Here is a 16,405-nt window from a genome sequence, read left to right on the forward strand (position 1 = left end):
CCATGGAGCCGTGGCAAAATGCCGGGACAACGCGAGGAAGATAACACGAGTAAATAAGAAAAAATACAATCAGCAGCAAATACCTATATAGCTAAACGGGTGAAGAGGTCAATATGTTTGTGCGTAACGAGCGGCTCCGTGAACAGTGACCAAGCTAACTTTACATAAACTTGGCAGTAAGAACGCATACATATCCCTATGATATAAGGTACTTGGCAGTAAGAACGCGTACATATCCCTATGATATAAGGTACTTGGCAGTAAGAACGCATACATATCCCTATGATATAAGGTACTTGGCAGTAAGAACGCATACATATCCCTATGATATAAGGTACTTGGCAGTAAGAACGCATACATATCCCTATGATATAAGGTACTTGGCAGTAAGAACGCATACATATACCTATGATATAAGGTACTTGGCAGTAAGAACGCATACATATCCCTATGATATAAGGTACTTGGCAGTAAGAACGCATACATATCCCTATGATATAAGGTACTTGGCAGTAAGAACGCATACATATCCCTATGATATAAGGTACTTGGCAGTAAGAACGCATACATATCCCTATGATATAAGGTACTTGGCAGTAAGAACGCATACATATCCCTATGATATAAGGCACTTGGCAGTAAGAACGCATACATATCCCTATGATATAAGGTACTTGGCAGTAAGAACGCATACATATCCCTATGATATAAGGTACTTGGCAGTAAGAACGCATACATATCCCTATGATATAAGGTACTTGGCAGTAAGAACGCATACATATCCCTATGATATAAAGTACTTGACGTAGCACTTAGCATGAAAACTTAGCGACGTCTGACTTTACCTACTTTAATTCGTAATAGGGATGATGACACATGTTGATTTGTATAACAAAATCTAGTAGCATAGATAGCAAATGAGTTATTTATCACAATAATGTAACTATTAAAAGAATATATGGAAATAATACAAAAATACAGGACTTGAAAGTTTCAAAATTTAAATAATTTTTCAACTTCCAAAAACGAAAAAAGTAAGGGTACCATTCGATTCCTTACATTTTATCCAAAAAAATATTGTACAGCAACTATATACATAAACGCAATATTTCACCGACAAAAACGCAATTTTCTTATTTTGTCCATACATTCAAAATGGGCTCTCAGTGAACTTGACGTCACGTTCACTTATCGTTTTGTTAGAAGCGTTTCGTGAGTGAAGTACGACTGTCGGACTTTGACTATCATTTCTGACTTTTATATTGCTTTAATGCAATGGGTCCCATATAGACATTTGATCCTAAAAAAACCTGATCGATTGATACCATTAATGAAAATTTGTCATCTAGCCTATTCATAAAAGACGTAATTTTTCAAATAAATAAATTTGTAAGTTTGTATTCTATGACATAACTTTAGCTGTAACCATTACACCACTCAATAGGTACCTACACGCAAAAATAGATATAACTCCGTAATAGATGGATACAGTGTAAGGAAAACACGTGCCTCGAAAATCACGAAAATTTGATTCTCGATCAGTGGGCGCTACTAGTTTTGGCCTACACTCGTATAGAGGGCGTTGACGGTTTCGTTTGTTATTTATAATTTTAACGCATATCAGTGAAAGAACATGGGTCAAAACCATAAAAATAATTAATGCAAATAAAAAAAATCATTTATCCATATTGAAATACATTTTAACGTATTTTTATAAATATTTATTTTTAGTTTTAAAGTGTGTCGACAGATGGCAGTGAATTTACTGGGGTTACAAAATTTACTATGACAGTACCGCTCTAGTATAAGTTACTCTATGCTACACGCAAATAAAAACCGAAATGTTACCCAACATTTTTATTATTCTGATAGGATTTTTTTTAACAATTCCATCTTCAATAAAAACATTTTACACAGCGTACGTGTCCATAAAAACGATTTCAGGGGCGATTTTAAAATTCGCACGCTTTTTTTCTAACGTTCTTTTATTTTTATTATGTGTAGGATAGTGCTATTGTTTTTGCTCGTGGGATGCGGAACGACGCAGTATTTTGATGAGGTATTAATTTATTTTAAGGCCGTTCCATCGGTTTGCCGCTGTCTCTGTCACATTTCGCAAGAATGAACGGGAAAGAGCATGCGCACCAAGTGTCCATTTTGATCGAATTTTGTTGATTTTTATTTATTTTAAAAACGTTACCCTACAATATCTAAATTCGAAAGCTATGAAATTACTATTTAAGTTAAGATTGTTTTTTCTTCTTTTTTTGTTTATAGTATCACATAATAAATAACCGAGTAAAGTTGGATTAAAAGTCCGAGTTAGAGGTTACTTTGGGAATTAATTGTATCGAGCGAAGTGTCATAATTCGTATATCGGAAGCTATGATATTAAAGATAATATAGTCAAGAACTACATATATTTTTTCCACGTCTACGAATATCAACGCCTCTTAGAAAAACATGATCATATAAGGAGATTTTTCGCCTTCTGGCTCAGGGAACCGCCTTAATGTAAATTGAAAAGTGTGGAAAGGCTTTGTTATTATTTGCGGAAAAGTGTAGCTAGAGAACAGCACTCGGACGGTTGTAGTGGAGATCTTTTTGACGTTTTATCAGCAGAATTCAGACAAAACATTGCATATTTTGAAGTGAAAACTTCTTTAGCGGCGCTGTGCACTTTTTGCGATGGGGAAAAAAAGGTTAAACTCGCGACAGGTCAGGTCACGTGACCGACAGATTGATAATTCGTAAGACGGACACGTGACCTGTTCGAAAAACTGTTACAATCTCATTGAAGCTAGTAGATTGAAGTTGATTTTTCTGAGAGACAAACTTTAATGTTAAATAATTGTAATAGTTCTGAAGTGTTAAATGTTTAATGTAATATAAATTGTTATGTTTCTGTACGATAGCGCAATAAATGAATATTGTATTTTACCATTATTCTTAGATGCATAATATATTATAAATAGTATCAATGAATTTTTGAACATTTTTGTAACATCTTACAAACAGAAAAAAGTCGAAACAAACTACATGTGAATAAGAATGCCCGCTGACAAAACGAAAACAATGGCGCATTTTAAAATATATCATATCAGTTTTTCAGTGACAGCGATGTGTCATGGCGGAGCAAAGCCTGTTTCAGATTTCAATGCACAATGAAAAGTTATATTTGTATTGCTGTTATTCAGTACTATAGACTAATATTCATAGACACCGCTTCACATAGCGTCCATTTTTGTGCAATCACTCGGGAACTGCACACGCGTTGAGCATTAGGGCTTTAAAATAGTACATTTTACAACTAGTGTAAAAAGACATTTTACACGTGTTGTAAACGACGTTTTTTAATACAATTGCGAAAAAATAATAAATTAATATATCATTAGTAGAATCATACCACCAAACCAAACCAAAACCAAAAGTACCTATACAGCCCGCGATACTTGAGCTGCCGCAGCCCGCGATACCTTCATACTCGTGCGCGCCCCGGCCGCGGCCGCCGCGGGCCCGGCGCGGGTTGGTCAACGACACCTCCGAGTAACTCATGAGGCCCTGGTACCTGCTCCGCGCTAAATTCAATTTTGACTGCGTTTCGAAAGTATAGTTTAGAACTAAAAAGTAAAAAGCACTAGTTCGAGAAATTGAGCTTCTCGCACGCTACGCAGCCACAAAAAGTACCACTTTTTGAGCAACTGTATTAAAAAAGTCATTATTGTCGCAGTAAAGAAACAGTAGTAGGTACAATAAGCTTAAATTACAGCAGTATTATACAAGTATATATAGGAACAACATTATGACATTTAGAACATTTAGGCCGCAGACAGGACGCACCCGACCGGCGGCGCGGCGAGCAAATCGAGACCACTCATACAAATGTGCTCAGCGAAATGACTTTTTTTTTTAATACTACGTCGGTGGCAAACAAGCATACGGCCCGCCTGATGTTAAGCAGTCTCCGTAGCCTATGTACGCCTGCAACTCCAGAGGAGTTACATGCGCGTTGCCGACCCTAACACTCCTCTCCCTCGAGCTCTGGCAACCACTGGCGACTGATTTGCTGCTCGCCGCACCGCCGGTAGTGTGCGCCCAGTCCGCGACCTTAGCTGCGAGCGTCCAACGAAGCGTTCGGAGGAGCGTGCAGCGTACCGTCGAGCGTCCAAGGGATTTAAGCAGCGTGCAGTGAGGCCACTCAGATTTGCATTTGTTTACGCGACGCATGGCACTTTCATGCAAAAACCCGAGAGTAATCGGTCCGACTACGAGCGTCTACCCGCTGAACTACGTACAGAAACATCTGACGAAACATTTGAGCGTCAACTGAGAGTCCTTTTACTGGAAAATCCACTTTATTCAGTGAATGAGTTTATGACCTCGACATTCGACATTGTAAATTAACTTTTTTAAACTGACATGCTTTTCATAAATGGTTCTGTATTATAATTTGTACCTAGTTTTTACTTAAAACTTGACGATCATTAAGAGATACTCGTAACTAGTTACTCAAGAATTTTTGTTTTTGACATAAGTGGATAAAATTATGATTACTTACTCAGACATTTTTAAATTGTAATTTTGAATTTATTTGATAATGTAATGTATATTATGTAATAAAAATGTATTTTTGAATTTATCAAATAATGTAAATTGTATGTACTGACGATCATAATATAAATTCGTGTAGATTAGTCTAAGATAATTTATATTGTAATTTTATATTATGAGAATAAATATCTAAATCTAAATAAATCTAAATCTTTAACGTGAACACCGTGCCGTACGCCCCGCTGGCCGCGTCAAGCGTCCGTCAGTTTCCACTCGTAAGCTACTAAATACATGCAAGCAGTAAGATAATTCTTGGCGACGCATGTTATGTTAACTAATTCGGTGCTAAACTACGCTTGTAACGCCACCTATAGTAGCTTTGCATGTATATAGGTAAACGCCTGTAACGCCGCACGGTAACAGTTCCAGTTGTAGTCATAACTGTGATAAGTCATTAGAATATAGAAATGAGCCGTCACGCTAACTGAATAGGGGATATTACTGCAATGTTCTGCCACGAGAGTGCAGCACTAGTCTTTTTAGTAAACCATAGAGTATAACTTATACATACTGTGCTTTTAATAGGTTTTTAACAAGTTTTCAGAAATAATAAAATATGACATTGATGCATCAAGGCAGTTTGTTTACAGAGGACCTACCGGGAAACGCGAATCCGAAATTTCGCTATCTGCATCTTTATCGCTCGAATATGCAAGTGACAAAGATGTTAGATAACGAAATATCGATTTTCTTGTGTCGCGATAGACCCTCAGATTGTGGTAGTGGCGCCGCTTACGAAGCGCGTAATATTCCCTACTAGCTTTTGCCCGCGACTTCGTCTGCGTGGACTTAGTAACCGCAGCTAGAGTAAGAATAGCGCCTGGAAAAAAATTCATAGCAATCTAAATTTGAGCATATTACATTATTAGCACACAAATTAGCAGGAACTTCGTTAGTTATCTCAATTCCACCCCGCTTTTTACTTTCTTAAGGGATGATTTTCGGGATAAAAACTATCCTATGTCCATCTCAGGGACTCAACCTATCTCTATGCCAAATTTCATTTAAATCGGTTCAGCGGTTTAAGCGTGAAGAGGGAACACACAGACAGAAAGACAGACAGACAGACTTTCGCATTTATAATATTAGTATGGATATGGATAGTATGGATTACTCGTAGTACCGGAGCGATAATGTATGGAGACCGCGAGTTATCTTAGAGACGGTTGCACCAAAATGGTAAATTTTATTGCACGGGAAGTTTTATAGTTGACTGCTGCGTGACGTTGATCGGTCCGCTAAATGTAGTTAGTGCGACTAACCTTCATATGTGTCGTTTTCAAGCAAAAAGTACCACTTTGTCGCTCGCCATAAGAACGCTCTGACAGGTTATTCGTGTTATAAAGATACCAGCAAATTTCATCCTTATGGTAAGCGACAATGTGGTACCTTTTGCTTGAAAACGTGACATAATGTGCTTCATCTATTAGACAAGTGATCTCTGATGGATGCATTCACGCCGCAGTTTTGGCTAGAAGCGTAACTTGAATTTTAAAATGTGTTTCAAAACTACGGTAAGAATGAGAGCATTATACAGAGGGTTTTGTACAGTCACGGACTTTAATTGTTGAGCCATTTAGGGTTTAAAGGGGCCCACTGACTATCAGACCGCCGGACGATATCGGCCTGTCAGTTAGAACAAAAATTTGACAGTTTCGAACAACTGACAGGCGGATATCGTCCGGCGGACTGATAGTCAGTGGGCCCCTTAATTTACATAAGAAATTATTTCATACCGATGTTAGTATTGATTGACAACCAAATTAGCTTGAACCATAAATGGATCAACAATTAAAGTCTGTGACCATACTACCTACTTCATTATAAGGAAACAAGAAATTTTATTCGAGGTGGAAATGTACACCGTTAAAATAGTTAAGTCGGTAAGGTCCTAAGGTCAATACGGATAAGTGTGGCTTTGCCTTCACATTGGGATCTGTTTACACATTTATTAGTGTTTAGGTACAGAATAAGTAATAGTATTATTATACAGAACGGCCACGCACCGCCCCGCCCCGACTCGAATTACCTCGCCCCGCGACAGCAGATTGACGGCCGTTTGCCGGCCGCTCAGTACTATTTTTAAGCAAATTACTCACACTATGACGCATGACGCGTGTACAGACGTGCCGTTCACACATAGAAACGCAAGTGATTTTTGATGTATAGCATGTCCGTGTCCCATGAGCCGTGGCAAAAAGCCAGGACAACGCATAATGATAAAAACTCTAACATTTTCTAGCAATTCTTCAGCGACAACCGTCGTGTGGCCACAGCCCTGGTGGAGGCCCTGCAGGACCGGCAGTTCGACGGCCAGCTGACCCTCGACCTCAGGAAGGAGAACCAGGTGCTGCTGAACCGGACCATGTCGCTTCTTATAAAGTACATCGTTAAAAGGTACCTTATGTCGATGGCAACCCTCGTCACAGGGCGGACACGCTATACATCAAAAATCACTTGCGTTTCTATGTATGAACGGCACGTTTCACACGTGTCATGCATCATAGTGTGAGTAAGTTGCTTAAAAATAGTACTGATAGTACGCCAGAAGTCCGCCAGATTTCTGTCGCGGGGCGAGGTAATTCGAGTCGGGGCGGGGCGGTGCGTGGCCGTTCTGTATGATAATACTATTACTTATTCTGTAACATGATGTAGATCGGCGGCACGGCACGTCTGAACACGCGGCATGCGTCATTGATGGAGTAAGTTGCTTAAAAACAGTACTGAGCGGCCGGCAAACGGCCGTCAATCTGCTGTCTGGCGAGGTCATTCGAGTCGGGGCGGGGCGGTGCGTGGCCGTTCTCTATGATAATACTATTACTTATTCTGTGCCCTCATGTGGCCACAGCCGTCGTGGAGGCAGTTCGATGGCCAGCTGACCCTTGACCTCAGGAAGGAGAGCCAGGAGCTGCTGAACAGGACCATGTCGCTGGTCATCAAGGTACCTTAAGACCCCGAGAATCGGTTGAGAAATGAGAATTGAAGCGGAAAATAGGCGAGAATATTTTTGCTCAAACAGAAACATATAGACGCTTTCTCTCGCGCTTAGAGTTCACTCGGTCAACAAAATGCCCCCCTCCCCCCCTGAAAACACGCATCTAAAATACACACAATTTAATAGTTATTTACCTACACATGACAGGAAAACTTGCTAGAAATGTAGAAATCTACAGTCAAACGTGAGTCGTCGGACTTAACAAAAAACATTCTTGAAAATTATGTGATGTATGGATGGAACCCTTGGGACGCGAGTCCGATTTGCACTTGGCCGTTTAAAGGGTTCCGTACCCAAAGGGTAAAAACGGGACCCTATTACTAAGACTTAGCTGTCCGTCTGTCACCAGGCTATATCTCATGAACCGTGACAGCTAGACAGTTGAAATTTTCACAGATGATGTATTTCTGTTATGCCGCTTTAACAACAAATACTAAAAACAGAATAAAATAAATATTTAAATAAGTATTTAAATTTTTTGCCGTTTTTTGCGTAATGGTAGGGAACCCTTCGTGCGCGACTCCCGACTCGCATTTGGCCGGTTTTTTTTTGTATAATCTCCGATTTCTCGAAGGCGGGCTGATTGATTTGGAGCCCCGCCAGGAATCGAGGGAAGTGCTCGAATATTACACGCACACCTTGATGGCATTTTGATAAACTGTTCCGTGAAGATTATTAAGCCCCTTAGTCATAGCAAAGAGGATATTATAAGAGCGGCAGAGCGGTACTGTCTTAGTACATTTTGTAACCACTGTAAATTCACTGCCATCTATCGACAAACTTTAAAACTGAAAATGAAGATTTATAAAAATACGTTAAAATGTATTTAAATATCTATAAATGTTTTTTTATTTGCATTAATTATTTTTATATGATTTTAACCCATGTTCTTTCACTGATATGCGTTAAAATTATAAATAACAAACGAAACCGTCAACGCCCTCTATACGAGAGTAGGCCAAAACTAGTGGTGCCATCTGATCGAGAATCAAATTTTCGTCATTTTCGAGGCACGTTTTTTCCTTAGACTGTATCCATCTATTACGGAGTTATATCTATCTTTGGTCATAGCAAACCTTTGTTATTGTCTCTTTCTAACAAACACTAATATTTAAATGTTAGATAGGGACAAACGCCTTGTTAGAGATGACAGACGTGTATAAACACAGTCAGACCAAGCTAACTCTGCACGGCATTTACAAAGACAATCTCATCATTAATGTCCAATGTCTACGAAAATATGACGTCTATAGTAGGGTTGCCACCCATACTATAATCAAAGATAGATATAACTCCGTAATAAATGGATACAGTCTAAGGAAAAAACGTGCCTCGAAAATCAAGAAAATTTGATTCTCGCTCAGAGCGCGCTAATAGCTTTGGCCTACTGTCGTATAGATGGCGTTGACGATTTCGTTTGTTATTTAACAATTTTAACGCATCAGTGAAAGAACATGGGTCAAAATCATAAAAATAATTAATGCAAATAAAAAAAATCATTTATCCGTATTTAAATACATTTTATCGTGTTTTTATAAATCTTCATTTTTAGTTTTAAAGTGTGTCGATAGATGGCAGTGAATTTACTGTGGTTACAAAATTTACTATGACAGTACCGCTCTAGTATAAGTTACTCTATGCTATAATATAGTATCGTACTATATTTTAGTCACTTGTACTATATATTATACAAAAACAATATAGTACGAAAAATACTATAGTATTTTCATCACTCAAGAATAGGGTACAATACAAATGTCACCGATATCGCATCGTATGCGACTTGGATTTTTAATTCGCCTCAAATCGGCCCTATTTTTTTTTAATTTACCAGTAACTACTATATTTTTTCAATATTTTGACAAAAACACTATATGTGTATAGAAAAAAGGTGGCAACCCTAGTCTATAGTGACACTCTTCCACTTTGTCTAGTACCCCCAGTGTACATTTCATTCAATAGCGTGACGTGACCTACGCGATTGCGATGTATTTTTGTATGGGATTTTAAGTTTCCAAACGTCCCGCTTGGCGCGCTGTTCAAAATACCATACAAAATCAGACTTAAATTAACGCAAACACGTACCGTCCGTCATCTGTCTGTGCAAAGTTAAGGGGCCCACTGACTATCAGTCCGCCGGGCGATATAAGCCTCTCAGTTAGAAAAAATTTGACAGTTCCGAGCAAGTCCGGCGGACTGATAGTCAGTGGGCCCCTTAAAGCCATTAGTAGATATTACTAATCCTTTGTAAAAACTGTAATAGATGTCATATATTAAAGAAAAAGTGACGAAGCCCTCCAGTGGTGAAGGCCGGATTCGAACCGGCGTCTTTAGCTATCGCGGCTAACGCCATAAACCCCTAGGCCACCTCACCACGGCGGAACGCGACACCATTTCTCGACTATATGCCATCTTAGTAAGACTAGGCGTCTTTGACCAGCTCTAAGGGCAAGCAGTGCGCGCTTGCACCTAAACGAATTCCTTACGGAATTGATTTGTTCCCAAACTTGTTAATCCTTTGTAGTTAGTTTATTTTCTGATGATTGATTCATTGAATATCTTTGATGCAGGGAAGTGGACCACTACAGAAAACGGCGAGCAGAAGCTATCAGCCGAAAGATCTATTCGGCACTCGTCATGAAACTCATCGATATAGCTCGAGTGAGTCACTTTTTAGGGTTCTGTACCCAAAGGGTAAAAACGGGACCCTATTACTAATACTTCACTGTCCGTCTGTCTGCCTGTATGTCACCAGGCTGTATCTCTTGAACCGTGATAGCTAGACAATTTAAATTTTCACGGATGATGTATTTCATGTATTTCTGTTGCCGCTATAACAACAAATACTAAAACAGAATAAAATAACAATAAATATTTAAGAGAGGCTCCCATATAAAAAAACGTGATGTATGAGTATGTACGGAACACTTCGTGAGCGTGTCCGACTCGCACTTGGACGGTTTTTCTCCCTTTAACTATTCTAAAATAAACGCAATTTTGAAACCCTCGCGAAACCTCAAAAACGACTACTACCCGGAATATTCAATGGAATCCAATTATCGCTTTCCCTAGACCATTAGATGAGCATTATTAAATAACAATAAGTTACCTAATCGTATATGTAAGTCACATCGGTAAATAAGTAGTCCGTCCAAAAGAGAGTTATGGGCACTGTGAATGACATCTCGCTTTGTGTGGTAGGGAACAACACAGCGGATGTCATTCCAGATCTAGAGCAGAGCCCAACTGGGGAAGTAACTCCACCTTACAGAAAACCGCAGCCAAATAACACTAGACCCTACTCATAGTGTTGTGTTCCTGCCGGTGAGTAAAGGGGCCCACTGACTATCAGCCCGTCGGAAGATATCGGCCTGTCAGTTAGAACAAAAATTTGACAGTTCCGAACAACAGACAGGCCGATATCGTCCGGCGGACTGATAGTCAGTGGGCCCGTTTAGGTTGCCAGATACCAGTCCGCCGGACGATATCGGCCTGTCAGTTGTTCGGAACTGCCAAATTTTTGTGGGCCCCTTAAACATACTTATCTACAGTGATTTCCAAATGGCTCCTGTTTCCAGGATCTGCCCAAGCACAACTCGGCCACTTACCGCATAGACACCGCACACCGCTACTACATGTCCGTGGAGGCGCGCGACCAGCACGACGATATCGCCGACCGACAAGTGTTCCATGTGTGCGCGCAGCTCTATGACATCCTGCTCACTGTGAGTCACAAGAACCAACCACTTGCCGCATAGACACCGCACACCGCTACTACATGTCCGTGGAGGCGCGCGATCAGCACGACGATATCGCCGACCGACAAGTGTTCCATGTGTGCGCGCAGCTCTATGACATCCTGCTCACTGTGAGTCACAAGAACCAACCACTTGCCGCATAGACACCGCACACCGCTACTACATGTTCGTGGAGGCGTGCGACCAGCACGACGATATCGCCGACCGACAAGTGTTCCATGTGTGCGCGCAGCTCTATGACATTCTATACTCACTGTGAGTCAAAAGGGGCGTAGCTAGAGGATACTGCTGCCTTTTGCCCATTTTGCCCCCCCCCCCCCCCCTTGGATGGCGCCCGGGGCACTTGCCCCCTCAGCCCTCCCCCCCTAGTTACGCCACTGGTCACGAGAACCAACCACTTGCCGCATAGACACCGCACACCGCTACTACATGCAGATCGCCGACCGACAAGTGCTCCATGTGTGCGCGCCAGTGTTGGCTGAAACGTTAATGCAATTAACCATTAATGGTTAATTGCAATTAACGTTCGGCCAACATTGGTGCGCGCGGCACTATGACATTAAACAGCTTAACAGGCGTTACGCCAAAAAGTTACTTATTCCCATTATCTCTATTTCTCCTTTAATTCGCCCAAAACACTAAAACGTTATCAGAAGAACATATCACAAAACTTAAAACAACCTATCTCGAACGTTCCCATTTTACAAAAATCTTTCTTATACCATAGCCTTAAGGTATGTTTTAACTATAAGAGGAACACAAGATAGGCGTTATCGGCGTATGTGTGCACGTAGGTAGGTATAATGGAGTTTATGGAAGAATTTTATGGCGAACCGAATCTCATGAGTAAACTTGAATAATAATAACGTCAGTTTTACGGCTGAAATCTGAGGCTAGGCTGTCTCGAAGGAAATAGAGATGGTATATCACTGAACAGGATGAAATACAACGGCCGCCTATAGCTTTGGACAGGACCAAAGATAGATAACTCCGTAATAGATGGATACAGTCTAAGGAAAAAACGTGCCTCGAAAATCACGAAAATTTGATTCTCGTTCAGAGGGCGCTACTAGTTTTGGCCTACAGTCGTATAGATGGCGTTGACGGTTTCGTTTGTTATTTAACAATTTTAACGCATATCAGTGAAAGAACATGGGTCAAAATCATAAAAATAATTAATGCATTTAAAAAAAATCATTTATCTATATTTAAATACATTTTATCGTATTTTTATAAATCTTAATTTTTAGTTTTAAAGTGTGTCGACAGATGGCAGTGAATTTACTGGGGTTACAAAATTTACTATGACAGTACCGCTCATGATATCACTGAACAGGAAGAAATACAACGGCCGCCTATAGCTTTGGAAAGGCTAATACAGTCGCCATCAGATATATCGGAGCGGCCAAGGCTCACAAATATCTGAACACGCCTCTATTGTCAGGGCCTTATAGAGTGCATGTTCAGATATTGTGAACAGCATGGCCGCTCCGATATATCTGATGGCGACTGTACAAGTGGAAGTCCCTTTCAAACAAAAACTGTCAAAAAGTGACATCCGCTTGTATTACAAGTTACAAGCTTTTGAGAAACGGGCCCAAGACATCTGATTTTAGGGGGCAAATTTAAATGACAGGCAGGGAGTTGCTGTATCGATAAACTCAACTATCGATGATTATCCTTCGTGCAGTCGCCATCAGATATATCGGAGCGGCCGTGGAGCTCAAAAATATCTGAACACGCACCTAGCGCCGTGACAATAGAGTGCGTGTTCAGATACCATTTGTGAGCACCTTGGCCGCTCCGATATATCTGATGGCCACTGTAATATCTCCGGTGTTGCAGGCGTCCATAGGCTACGGTAACTGCTTACCATCAGGCGGGCCGTATGCTTGCCACCGACGTGGTATAAAAAAAAAGAAAAATAAAAGTTAACGAACTGTCAGTGTGGGCAGTGAGCATCGAAAGTAGCGTATCATACTATGCAAAAGTAGCGTATCATACTATGCAAAAGTAGCGTATCATACTATGCAAAAGTAGCGTATCATACTATGCAAAAGTAGCGTATCATACTATGCAAAAAGTATTATTAAATTGTTAAACGGGACTTAATCGCGTAGGTATTTTAAGATTTACGAGTACAACCCGGTCACAATATCTGTGCACCTGACCTCGTGACGTCATATCGGCGGTCTGGGTACGGTGTGAAAAAAAGTTTTTTCGAGAAATGTGGAGGTGTAGCGGCAACGAAGATGCTAACCGTACTGTCGCACCGGGGAGTGCGCGGAGAGGTGACAGGGGAAGCGGGAGAGGCGCCACATTCCAGCGAGGTGCACAGATATTGTGACCGGGTTGTACATCCGACGTTTCGAGAAAGGCGTTGTCACCGTGGTCTCGGAGATGACTCAAATGTAGAATTTAATGTATTGTATTTTAAGGACCCATTTGCATGCTGCCAAAAAACAGCCAAAAAGGCTAGACCATGTAACTTTTATAATATGGGTTGATCCATTAATTACGTCACACGAATTTCTAGGTTTTTTGACCCCTCCCCCCCTCCTTGTCACACTATCACATTTGGCAAACCCCTCCCCCCGGTGTGATGTCACATTTTTTCAACGAAATGGTCAAATCGAATTAAGTATTATTAATATTTTATATAAATATTTATGACAAAAGAAACATTAGTAATTTTATAACCCAAATTAAACGAATAAAAACGATTATCGTTCCAAAAACTTGTTATTTAACTGTACAGCGAATAAAATAATTTAAATAAGTTAATGTGACGTCACAAAGTTTGTGACTCCCCCCTCCCCCTTGTCACAACATGTCACATTTTCTTGACCCCCCCCCCCCATGTAATTAATCTTCTATGTAAAACCAAAGATAGATATAACTCCGTAATAGATAAGATAAGATAAAGATAAAAAGATAAAAAATGTTTTTATTGCACAGAACGAATACAATTGTAGTACATAGTAGGTACATATCACAAATTACAGAAAAGAGTTGGTGCATAACTGAATTGACATTCGGAGGTTCCAGGAGTCCCCGCACTAGGCTAGGCCTGTATCGCGGGAGACCAGATGTACATTTTTATGTCATGCGAGTTAACTAGAATAATATTTTTACAATAGAGGACAAAAATGAGATTCAGGTTTATATACCTGGATTAAGAATTATGATGGTTACAGTCTAAGGAAAAAACGTGCCTCGAAAATTTGATTCTCGTTCAGAGGGCGCTACTAGTTTTGGCCTACAGTCGTATAGATGGCGTTGACGGTTTCGTTTGTTATTTAACAATTTTAACGCATATCAGTGAAAGAACATGGGTCAAAATCATAAAAATAAATAATGCAAATAAAAAAAATCATTTATCTATATTTAAATACATTCTATCGTATTTTTATAAATCTTTATTTTTAGTTTTAAAGTGTGTCGACAGATGGCAGTGAATTTACTGGGGTTACAAAATTTACTATGACAGTACCGCTCTAGTATAAGTTACTCTATGGTAAAACCCTTTTTATGTGCAAATAAACTATTATTATGACTATGATTCGCAGGCGCCCAGAGTTCTAACCCAACTGGGGAGAACGGATCTCCTAACGCCCAGGGTTCTAGTGCGCAAGCTGCAGGACATCGAGGTCAAGCCAGTGCATCTTGCTGCACTCCTAGTTATACAGGTATAAATGTGGTTCACTCTACAGAACACCTATTTCTAAATAACTCGTATTTCATGAAACCAATGCTGCCAAAAACACAGGGGTGCGGGGGACGAGCCGGACGAGGTGAGCGAGTCCCTTGCCGTGATTGGTCCGTTCAAACATGTGGTCCGCCGACTGAAGTAGGATTGGTGGCGTGATTCGAAATTCGAAAATTTATCGAGTACAGCTACTGTATGCGTGGCAGAGGGGGTAGCGGGACTATGCCATGTCTTTAGAATACGTGGTCTGTGGGTTCACTCTAACCGAGCGGCCGAGAGCGAATAGCTCACAGCAGCGCTATACATCAAAAATCACTTGCGTTTCTGTGTGAACGGCACGTCTGTACACGCGGCATGCGTCATTGTGTGAGTAAGTTGCTTAAAAACAGTACTGAGCGGTCGGCAAAAGATCGTCAATCTGCTGTCGCGGGGCGAGGTAATTCGAATCGGGGCGGGGCGGTGCGTGGCCGTTCTGTGTGATAATACTATTACTTATTCTGTGGCTCACAGCTGCGCTGAACAGTCATTAATCATTTTGGGCCTGTACAGGCGGACTGCAATCCGACTGCAACTTTTATTGGAACTGCACGTACGTTGCAGTTGGTGTACCGGCCCGGCCCTCGGATTTGCCTGTCGGATCTGCCCGTAAGATGTGTCTGGCGGACACATCCGTCAATGTGTGGCGAGAAATATGTGTCTATTTCTCGCCACACATTGACGGATCCGACGGGCAAATCCGTGCGTGTATGGCTAGCTTATGACGATAGTGGCGACCGCTTTCCCATACAAACGTGACCCCATTTTCCTAGGAATAATCATCTAATTATATTCAATTCCCTTCCAGTACCACCTCCGACGCACCGTCAACTACGCCATCCAAAACAACATTCTCGAAACCCTAAGCGCGGAGCCCCGCATGGTCGGCCCTAAGGTCATCGGGACCCTAAAGGACCTGGCAGCCCTTCTATTACCAGTGGTTGAGATGCTGGATGTCCATCTGGCACATTCCAGCCCCATGTTCAAAGATACGTGCCCGCCTACGTGGCTCGGCATTGTCAATAATAAATAACCGATGTGTTTCATTATACCCTGGTACCTTGTACTCATTTTCATGGCATTTTTAGGGTTCCGTACCCAAAGGGTAAAAACGGGACCCTATTACTAAGACTTCGCTGTCTGTCTGTCTGTCCCTCTGTGACTAGGCTGTATCTTATGAACCGTGATAGCTAGAAAGTTGATATTTTCACAGATGATGTATTTCTGTTGCCGCTATAACAACAAATACTAAAAACAGAATAAAATAAACATTTAAGTGGGGCTCCCATATAACAA

At 40.9% G+C, this 16,405-nt stretch overlaps 1 protein-coding gene and 1 non-coding gene across 2 annotated transcripts; one reads left to right on the forward strand and one right to left on the reverse strand.

Annotated features, from left to right (window-relative positions):
* The first annotated feature begins 1,907 nt into the window (after positions 1–1,907).
* LOC134754734 (uncharacterized) lies at positions 1,908–16,142 on the forward strand. The gene is made up of 6 exons (XM_063691079.1): positions 1,908–2,059; positions 6,854–7,008; positions 10,177–10,267; positions 11,185–11,331; positions 14,934–15,053; positions 15,918–16,142. Exons 1-6 carry the CDS (start codon positions 1,997–1,999, stop codon positions 16,140–16,142), a joined length of 801 nt encoding a protein of 266 aa, XP_063547149.1. The 5' UTR covers positions 1,908–1,996.
* Positions 9,908–9,980, reverse strand: Trnas-cga (transfer RNA serine (anticodon CGA)). The gene has a single exon. It is a non-coding gene; the product is annotated as a tRNA-Ser (tRNA).
* Positions 16,143–16,405: the final 263 nt, after the last annotated feature.

The sequence above is a fragment of the Cydia strobilella genome, chromosome Z (assembly GCF_947568885.1).
Source record: "Cydia strobilella chromosome Z, ilCydStro3.1, whole genome shotgun sequence".
Classification (NCBI taxonomy): Eukaryota; Metazoa; Arthropoda; class Insecta; order Lepidoptera; family Tortricidae; genus Cydia; species Cydia strobilella.